The sequence below is a fragment of the Haemorhous mexicanus genome, chromosome 7, assembly GCF_027477595.1.
Source record: "Haemorhous mexicanus isolate bHaeMex1 chromosome 7, bHaeMex1.pri, whole genome shotgun sequence".
Taxonomy (NCBI): Eukaryota; Metazoa; Chordata; class Aves; order Passeriformes; family Fringillidae; genus Haemorhous; species Haemorhous mexicanus.
The window spans coordinates 40064743-40075362 of NC_082347.1; the positions used below are offsets into that span (position 1 = coordinate 40064743).

At 47.6% G+C, this 10620-nt stretch overlaps 1 protein-coding gene across 1 annotated transcript in view; it reads right to left on the reverse strand.

Moving 5' to 3' along the window:
- The window catches only part of ADAM12 (ADAM metallopeptidase domain 12), a 180851-nt gene extending 172710 nt beyond the window's left edge, over nt 1–8141 (reverse strand). Inside the window, exon 1 of the mRNA XM_059852207.1 lies at nt 8006–8141. Coding sequence (XP_059708190.1) covers nt 8006–8126 — 121 coding nt within the window. The 5' untranslated portion in view covers nt 8127–8141. The remainder of the gene's footprint in view (nt 1–8005) is intronic.
- Nucleotides 8142–10620: the final 2479 nt, after the last annotated feature.

Below are 10620 nucleotides of genomic sequence, written 5' to 3' on the forward strand. Positions count from 1 at the left end.
CTGGTAAAAACAGGCAGGACAGGGCTAATAATGGATGAAATCCTCAAGGGTTGCACAGTGCCTTTCCCACAGGCACCTCCAGGCTGCCAGAGTGAAGGATGGCCCATCTCAACTCTGGGACACATCTGCTTGCTCCTAAATTGCTGCTTCTTCCCCAAAGATCTTTGTTTTTGATTATGAACTCAGCCTTGCACCCTTCTGTACCAGCCAAAAACACTTACTGAGGCAGAGAAATAATAACCTGTGCTTTACAGGCACAAGGAATCCACCCAGCTCCAAGGGCAGAGAAAAAGGTGCTAAATATATCTTCACTTCTCAGCAATGAGTCCACATAATTATGTGAAAATCCAGGTCCAGTGCTCCTCTCCAACTCCTCCCCTCCAAAGCCTCATGAAAGGCTACTTTCACTGAGTGAAGTTCAAATTACTCTCCAAAATACAATTTCCTCTTGGTCTTTCAAAAGGTACAGTGCAAGCCCTCTCTGCAGTGATTCACTAACCTGCCTCAGCGAGGGCAAGGAATCCTCAGCACAGGGAAAAGAGGGATGCTCCTTCCTGTGTACAGAACAGCACCAAGGAGTGGGAGCTGGAGCTGTGCTCCTCACAGACACAGATCACTGTGGCATTCATTTTTTCTGGAAAAATCCCTTCACCCAGGATTTTGCTCCTGGGAAGCTGAGAAGCCTCAGAGAAAAGGGGAAACAATAATTATCTGATTTGCTTCTCCTGTGTTTTGGTGCTTTGCAATGTGTTTGGAGATTGTTTCATTGGTTTCATGTGAATTGTTTTAAATTATTGGCCAATCAGGGCCAAGCTGTGTTGGGACTCTGGAAGGAGTCACAAGTTTTCATTATTATCTTTTTAGCCTTCTGTCTGTACCCTTTCTGTATTCTTTAGTATAGTTTAGTTTAGTATTCTTAATATAATATAGTCTGATAAAATAATACATCAGCCTTCTGAGAACATGGAGTCAGAGCCATCATTCCTTCCATCATCTGGGGAACCCCACAAATACAACAGATCATTCCTTCAGATTTCTCTGGGAAACACAGCACCCCCAGCTGGGGTGAACTGCAGAGTTAATTTATCTGAGCAGGCAGGGGATGTGATCTGTAGTTCTTCCCCAAACCTAGAAAAGGAGCTGCTGGGCTGAGGAGTTTATATGCAGGAGGTTATGTCCAGAGGTTTATATCCATCAGGATTTTATATCCATCAGGATTTTATGCCCATCAGGAGTTCCTGTTTGGGTGGGGAACACCTGATCCTCACATCACACAACACCAGGCAGAGGAAAATGAGCTGCACCTGCTCCAGCACAAGCTGTCACTGAATCTCTTCTGGTTTTTAAAACATGAATGAGAAGCTAACTTGGAGTTAGTCAATGTTCTTGAAGCCACCTCTGCTGCTCAGGTTTACGAGTGTGACCTTGCAGAAAGTGTCACCATGAGCTCTGGGTCGCTCTGTAACTCCTGACTTTCACACATTCCTCCAGCAGATGAGCTACAGGAGCAAAGAACATTTATTTTTATGGTTTCTTCAGGGCTGGATATCTCCCCAACTCTGCTCATCTGCTCTGGGGCTGCAGAAAGGATTTAAAATGCCAGCACAGAACATGAGCACCAGGCTGTACAAAGGAGTCAGGTCATGGAGGGGAGGGAATTTATCCCAGAAGAGTTTCAGGCATAGAAACAAGGAAAACACAGCATGCAGAGGAAATAGCTCCTTCTTCCTAAAGTGTCAAGATTTAAACTAAAAGAGGAGAGATTTAGGTTGGATATCTGGAGGAATTTCCTCCCTGTGAGGTTGGGGAGGGGCTGGGATGGAATTCCCAGAGCAGCTGTGGCTGCCCCTGGATCCCTGGCAGTGCCCAAGGCCAGGCTGGACACTGGGGCTGGCAGCACCTGGGACAGGGGAAGGTGTCCCTGCCAGGGCACTGGGTGGGATTTAAGGTCCTTTCCAACCCAAACCATTCTGGGATTTCTTCTGCAACGATCCCATACTTTCACCCTGGTGCTCACCCAGAGTGTGTCTGTGCCTTACTCAGGAGGCAGGAGATGAAGAAATAAATCCTCATTCTTTTGGGATGCTCACATCAAAATGCAAGAGCAGATTTTAACCTGGAGATCCTTGAGTGATGTCCAGCTCCAAAAGGAACATGGCTGAGGTGCTGTGTCCACCCCTGTGTGCTCCACAGGGATTAGTGAATTTATTCCCAACTCTATCATCACAGTGCTCTCAGTGGCAGAAAAGGAATGGAATACAAACTTCAATATTATGGACTGAATTACCCTCCTCACATTTTCTAACTGTTGAAGTAGCAGGGGATCTCCAGCACAGACCACCACTGCATTCAGTGCTGCTGGATAAAAACTGGCCATGCTCAGCTCCAGCTCTGAGCAGGCCCATATCATCCCCTTACTAAATGATAAAGTCCAGATTTTGTAATTTCTAATTTTTTTTTGCATAACTATACCAACACCATGACATAAATACTTGAATTTGTTGAAGTTTGTATCTTCACATTTTCTTTCAGAGATAGGCAGTCACACATGAGGTTTATCTTTCAGCTGCTTGCAGGATTAGAACACATTTAAAAGAAGCAAGAAAACAGAAAACTTCCACCATTGTCAGAAGAAGATTTTTCACTTAATGCATATGATATATACTATTAAACTAAATTTCCAGGGGCTGACACAGTTCCTCTTAAAAAAAAAACCCTCAAAATAAATGAGTTAAAGAGACTTCTGTGCCAAATTCTGCACACAGCTTTTTCTGCCTTGAAGTGCATTATCCAGCATGGCCAACGGGCCATGACACATTTCACTTCTTGCCTTATTACATCATAGATTTGGGACAAGAAGGAATTTGTTCTTCTAATCACTGCTTTTAGCAAGTTGACCTTGTCAAAGGACAATTTCCTGCCTCCAAACTCTTGCTTATCCTAGCTCCAGGTCATGGAAAGCAGCAAATTCATTTGTATGGGGTGTAAAGTATTAGCAGAACAACCTGAAGGGATTAAACAGATTAATTTCTGATTAGATTATGCAGTTCAAGTCACTTGATACCAACTCAGTCTCAAAATCCTGCCTGAACCCTATAAAGAGAAGGGTCAACATGCTGGAGCAGGGCTTCACTAAGAAACAATCCCTTCTCTTAGGCTAGCAAAGAGAGAAAAATTTAATACATTTGAAGCACTTTGCTCTGTGTTAACCAGAAACAAAAGGGACTGGACTGCACTCAAAAGTGCTGCCCTCAAACTGTGGGGGTTTAATTTACTGGGTCAGAGATCTGCCCTGGAGACTCAGCAGGACCTAAGAGAAGCCTCTGCAGGTGGGATTTAGGGATGGAGCACTCCAGGACACACAGCAGATGATGTGATTTTGTCCAGGGAGAAATTTGAGGAGCGGCTTGAAATCCAAGTGCAAAGTGCAGGCAGTGGGGAGAGCGAGATCCAGGGTGAGGTGCAGTAAAACATAAAAGGTTGGAGAGGAAGGAAAGTCATCAGAAAAAGGGATTAAATATAAAAATCCCAGCAATATGGACAGCCTAAGCAGGATGGGATGGTGTGAGGCAGAGCTGGGGACAGCCTGCTGGCATGGCAGGGCCTGGCTGGACAACCTGACAGTATTCCAGATTTCCAAACACCTTAAAAATGTCCACTCCTGGATTATTGCAGCTCTCACAGCACAAGTGACGAGAAACCCACCCCAAGAGCCCAGCAAGGCAGCTCAGGGCTCACCCTTCTCTCTGCCACAGCACAAAAGGAGCCTCAGGAACACAAAAACTCCAGAGCCCAGCTGGACTCCTTGGCCAGGTTGCCCTGGCAGTGTCAGATGTGCTGGGAGCAGCAGGGATAAATGTGTCAGGAGAGGAGATGTGAGGTATGGGGGAGGAACAAAAACCTTTACATGATGTGCAAACCCAGGGCACCCCAGGGAATATTTCTGTGTCTGCTCTGGGGTGCCCTGACCCCCAGGGCAGCTCTGACTCTGACCCTCATCCATGGGGAAAGTTTCCCAGACTTCAAGAGAGACTGGAACCCACCAAAGTGTGAAATAGATTACAGAGAACAGTGTGGGTGTGTCACTGGGTGAGAAATCGAGGGTTTGGGGTTTTTAGGATGTTGTGGATGGAAGCAAGATGGAGGGCACAGGGTGTTGTCCTGGGTTTCTTCTTCATCCTCCTTCTTCCTCCTTCTCCATGGGTTTGGGTGGCATTTTGTAATTGGGCAGAAAAGTCTGCACTGGGGCTCTGTGGGATCAGTTATTGGGTTAAAAGGGAAAATAATCTGGGTGTCAGTTCTTAATTGGATAGTTTGGTCTTAATAGACCTTGGAACAAGAGATTGTTGGCCATTTTGTGCCTTCTAATGAAAAGCTGCTGAGCTCACAGCAGTGAGACTGTGTTACTGATAAGAAATAACAAACACTGAGTGTGAACATGAACTGCCCTCTCCAGTGCCTTCAGTCCAGACCCAGAGGAACCCACAGCTGGGACCCCCACAACATGAGCTCAGCCTTTTTACAACAGAATTGCATGATCATGGGTGGTGAGTGAGGGCCTTGGTGGGAATAACAGATAAATGGATTTCTCCAGTGGAAAAAATAGAGAAACACAGCCCTGGGCTGCTGCAGTGACCCTCAGGCCATCAGAGAAATCCCCCTGGGGCTCCCAGCAGGATGCAAAACCACCCAAAACACAGCCTGACAACCACGAGGTCAAGGATGCTCTTTGTAGCTGGGTCAGGACCTTCCCAAAAATCCCAAACAGAGGCCCCAAGATGAGATGAGGCCCCAAGGAAGCAGCAGTGAAGAACCTGTCAGCTCCCCAGAGAGCTGGAGGTGAAGGCTGCAAACACTGCTGAAGAGTGGCAATGAAATTCCTCTGCTGGGGGATTTTGGCATGGATCTCTGGAGCCCCAAGGCCAGGGACAGCTCATGCCAGGCTGTCTGAAGGGGATGATCATCAGACAAAGAGGAGGTGATTATACACACACCAGAAATATCTGCCACAAATGCTGGAGCAGTGTGAGAGAAGACAGGATTTATAAATGAGCTCTGAAACACAGAGGGTGATGGAGAAATCAGGTTTAGAGCACAAGACAAAGCAACATCTCTTCTCCTGCAATTTATTTCCATTAGCCCCAAGGAAGCTGCAATCAGTAGCAAATTAAAATCGAGACACAAGTGATTTTAACTGAAGGTAAAGAATTTTGGGTTGCAGTTTTAGGATTTGCATTTTTTCATGCCCAGACAAGCTGTGGCTCTTCTGTCCCTGGCAGTGTCCAAGGCCAGGCTGGACAGGACTTGGAGCCACCTGGGGTGGTGGAAAGTGTCCTGCCCATGGCAGGGGTGGAATAAAATGTTTTTTAAGGTCCCTTCCAACCCAAACCATTCTGTCATTCTAAGAGTATCTTTTTTTCCTGCTGTTTTCCCAGCTGACACACAATATTTAAAATAAATTTAAAAGTTTGTGCACACACACACACACACACACTAATTTGGACTTTACCTATCCACAGCATCACTTTGTCGGCCCTGCAGGAACAGGAGAGCCTTGAGCACAAAAACCTTGTACAGGTGCAGATTCTAAGGTATTTGAGACTGGAAGATCAGATCTAATCCAGCTTTATATCCCACTCCACAAGGGCAACAAAGTTAATTTGGCCTGGTTGAGTTTTCCTTTTTCTCCATGAGTTCCTTTAAGCAGAAACCCAGCACAAGACTGTAAACTAAGAGGGCAATTGTAAAACCACAAAAAAAAAATGGAAAGAAAACATACTAAAAGCAAGCAACAGGGCTACTTTGAAGTTGACTAGCCCACAATCTGATAATTTCTGTTTAATAACAGACCTGTCACTCAGGCAGACACACATCACTGCCACATTTCAAACCCAGCTCTCAAGGCATATCCTAACTCCAACTTGTCTTAATCACTAAGCAGGAGCTGATGTAGAAATCAGGATGTCCTGCAGGGCTCCAGAATGCCCAGTGAGAGCTGTGCCAGCCCAGCCAGGAGCACCTGGGGTCACTGGGAGTGTGGAAAGGAGTGCCTGGAACTTTCAGCACCTCTGTGCCCAAGAAAGCAGCATAAGCTCTGGCAGGGCTGAAGCTGTGCTCTGCTTCCACAGGAAAAAATGGAATTAAGGCTGGGGATGCTCACAGAATATTCTGGGTGGAAAAGAGCAAATCACAGGCATGGTACAGAAGGAAGAGGAGCAGGAAAATACAAGCAAGCAAATCCAAGGGCCAGCAACCACCACAGCTGCCCAAATGTAGACATCTAAAACCCATAAAGACACCACAGAGATGAGCAGCTGGCACAGACTACACAGAGCTTAAATCATCGGTGTGAGTGCAACCTTAGAGCTTCAGCTTGGCTCTGAGGGAATCCTGAGCCAAGGAACTGGATTTCCACCCCCTCTCCCCCTTCTGCTCACTCCTCTGTGTGCCAGGGACATGTCACCCACACTTTGCCCACTTGGTATTGTAGGGACAAACACTTTGAAGTATTTTACCTCAGATTTTCCCAACTGCAAGTGAACTTCCAAACCATGGAGGGGCTGGCCAGCCACAGTGGGTCCCACACTCAGAGAAGGAGCCATCCTCCCACCCAAACCAACCCTTCCTTTCCCCACAAAAAGGGAACAGCCACAGGGCACCTATTTCCCTTCTTCTGCCAGGAATTTCTGCAGCCTTTACCCCAAACCCACTGATTTGGTGCAAATACAAGTGCCGGCAAAGAGAAATCAAGACCCCTCCCAAAGGCAAAGCTTCAAATCCTGTTAATCCATTAAGGTAAATTCCAGGCGCTGGATCAAAGGCAGCACCTTGTCCTTTCCCCCTCTGGGATTTCCAAGTGCTAAAGTATCTCCCCATCTTTTCTCTTAGCAAGTTCAGAGCCGAAGCGCCAGTGAAAGTCGCTCTCAATACATTTGAATATAAGCAAATATTTACCAAGCTTCAAGTTACAAAGGGGAAAAAAAAAAGAAAGACAAAAAAAGAGCAAACACGCGAGTTTGTAGTAACACTCAGGGACACAGGCACCACTCGGTGCTGTTAAATGCATTCATAGAGGAGAATCTCTTCTCCTCTCCCACATAAATATGCAGTCAGCTGCTGCTTAACGAAGATGAGAGGACCTGGTCGCTCTGAGGATTCCAGAATAAACCCCAAATTTGCTGTAGGGAGAGACAATCCCCTCCTGGGCTGTTCCCATCCATAGAACACGGACAGCACAGCGCTCCGCAGCTGAATCCCCGCCTGGAGCTCACTTTGAATGAACACAGCGGCGGCGAGAAAACTTTTACCCAGCCAGGACGCTTTTACCATCACTATTTGGCTTTTCCGTGCAATTTTCCCCAGCTGGAAACAGAGCCCGAACTCTGACAAGACTCCCAGACCTTTGCATTCAGCCCCGGGGGCTGTTTGGAGGGGATGAGTGGGAGGAGAATTTCCAACACCCCCTTCTCTGCCCGGGACCCTGCAGGGCACCCCCGAATGAACACTACGGGGGGATGGATCCCGGGGATGGGGGTGCCGAGAAGGGAGCAGCAAGGTTGGGGGTGCCGAGAAGGGAGCAGCAAGGTTGGGGGTGCCGAGAAGGGAGCAGCAGGTTTGGGGGTGCCGGGGGATGACACCCCGTGGATTTGGGGGTGCAGAGAAGGGAGCAGCAGGGTTGGGGGTGCAAAGAAAGGAGCAGCAGGTTTGGGGGTGCCGGGGGATGACACCCCGTGGATTTGGGGGTGCAGAGAAGGGAGCAGCAGGTTTGGGGGTGCCATGGTGGGTCTGGGGGTGCCAGGGGGTCGCAGAGTGGAGTTTTGCGGCGGAATCTCCGCGCCGAGTAGCGGGAGCTCCGAGCTCCGCGTGTGCCCGGCCGGGACCTCCCGCTCCGTCCCCGCAGCGGGGCGGGGGGAGCGGCGCTCTGAATCCATCTCCCTGCTCCTTGTCCGGCTAAAATGGAGCGGGATCCTTTCGGGAGAAGCCCCGGGGGCTGTGTGTGACTTACCGCGGGGCGATGGCGAGAGCAGGCAGCCCGGGCCGAGCAGCAGCAGCAGCAGCGCGGGGAGCCGGGCCGGGGGCAGCGCACGGGGGGAGCGCGGCTGCGCTGCCTGGAGGCGCTTTGACATCGCAGCCCAGACTGAGGGAGACAAACTTTCATCAGCTGGGGCTGGAGAGCAGCCCCATAATATACAGTTACCGAGAGGAGCGAGCTGGGACTCAGGATGTGAGAGATTTCCTGCATGCAGTTAACTCCAAAACCCCTCCTGCTCCTGCCTCAGCTGCTGATGAGCTGGGCTCGGCTGCTTGGGGGAAAAAAAAAAAAATAGAGGAGTTGGGGTTTTTTTCTTTCTTCTTTATTTTTTTTTCCTCCCTTATTCAAATAGGTTTGTGTCGGCTATTTCGTATTTTTTGTTGTTGTTGTTGTTTTGGCAAGGACCAAATCTAATCCTGCGCCCCTGGAACATCTGAGCCCCTCCGCAGGGTCCCAGCCCCGGGGGGCTCAGCAGTGCCCCCTCCCATCCCTGCTCCCGGAGTTTTCCCTTTTTTTTCTTTTCTTTTTTTTTTTAACTCCACACACAAGCCTGCCTGCCGCCTCTGGAAAGTCATCTGTGTACGTTAGAGCTCAGGGGTTATTTATTGGTTTCATAATTATTTCAGAGTTGTTTCTGGTGTTGGTTCTTATTTTATATTGTGGGGCTTTTAAAAGAAGGGGGGGAAAAAAAAAGAAAACAAACAACAAAACACACCCACAGAGTTGCCAGATGCATTTTTTAAAATCTCCCTCATTCAAATTATTATTACTGACTGTCTGGGAGAATAACCAAATACAGATTATCTCCTCCATAATGTACCACCAAAACACATGTAATGCCCACATGTTGCTGTGGAGCAGCAGAAAAAAAAACAGAATCCAATCCTGAAGATCCTCACAGACTTCTATTGTGCAGTTTTTAGCTTTAATTTACTAAAATTCTTCCTGAATCTCACAGTTTGGATGTTGATACTGAATTCTGCAGCTTGGCTCCATGTTCCTTGTGCACGACACAGTTGGCAGAAGTGTTCTGAGATGTGTGTGTAGGCCAGCAGGCACAAGAGCCATGCAATCCCACTGAAAAATGGAGTTTGGAAAGCACAGATTTGGGGCCGTTCTGGAGCAGAGGATGCTGATTATTCCCAGTGATCCAGACTATGCTTTTCAGCAGCTCTGGGGATAAACGAGCCAGAAATTCCAGAGGTACAACCTCTGTGGCTCCCAAACTGGAGCCTGGCACGGTGCCCTGGCAGCATCACTGAGCCATCCAGGGCTAACTGTGGTTGTGCCAGGTCAGCCCAGCACAAACAAACCTGGGAAAGGGCTGGGATCATGAACAATGTGCACAGAGGGCTCTCATCAACTGCTGTGCTTCACGCTTAAAAAGCACCTTTCACCTCTTTCCCCTCTACCCAGACCAGACCCAGGGACTCACCTCAAGCTGCTCTGAAATTGGAATTTTGTCTACACTTATGCCTCACCTCACATTTTCCTCATTGTGTGCATCCCCTCTCCTTGGGAGCAGTCAGGGATTAGCCTGTGTGTAACTTTAAATAGCCAAATGCTAAATTTTCCCTACTCAGCCATTATCAATTACAGTTTAACAGCTACACTCAGCAACGTTTCATCCCTCAAATATAAACTAATGAACTGCATCAACTCTCTCATTAAGGACATATGTGCTCCACACAGAACATTGGTTAAAAACATTAAAATTCAAACAGAAGACTCCTTTGTGGAAGGCCACCATTAAAGCCATGTAGACATCTTTAGTCTTTGAAGGTATTTTTCCCATTAAAATGAAAAAAAAAAATCAGTTGTAGGGAACTAAGGACTTCTAAATAGGGTTTTGGAAATCCCACAAGGCTTTTCTTTACAGTGGTGGCACTTTTATCTGAGTAGCAATCCTTGCTAACAGAGAATGTGGAGCCAATTATATCTTGGTCATTCATTAGCATGAATCAAGTAGATACTATCAGAGTTTCTCCTCCTCCCCCCAAAAGGAATTGGTGCCTTTTACCATTCTGATTTTATGGGCTTGAAGTTGATAAATCAATAATTTATCACAAAAGAGCCCCAAATATTTTATTAACAACATCCATGTAAGAACACTTCTGAATTGCAGCTACTGCTGGACAATAACACCATTTCACCTCAGTTTCAAAATTCTCTTGGGAAAGAAAAGACCCTCCAGGCACAGGGCAGGTAATGGGAAGTGCCTCTGCTTCACTGGGATGTGCAGGGAGAGGCCAGGCCTGGCCCTTTAATTCCTCATGTCAAAACACCTCCCACAATCAGTTTTACAAGCCTTGCTTTATCCACCTCAGAAGAATGAGGCTGAGTTTCACTGCAGGAAATGAAAACTGCATCCAGGTTGGGAGGCTGCTTCAAAGGGGGCCACAGCCCTGACTGTCCAGGTTATTCCCATGGGCCATGGATCTCCATCCATCCATCCATCCATCCATCCATCCATCCATCCATCCATCCATCCATCCATCCATATCCATCCATATCCATCCATCCATCCCTCCATCCATGAACCATCCATCCATCCATCCATCCATCCATCCACCATCCATATCCATCCA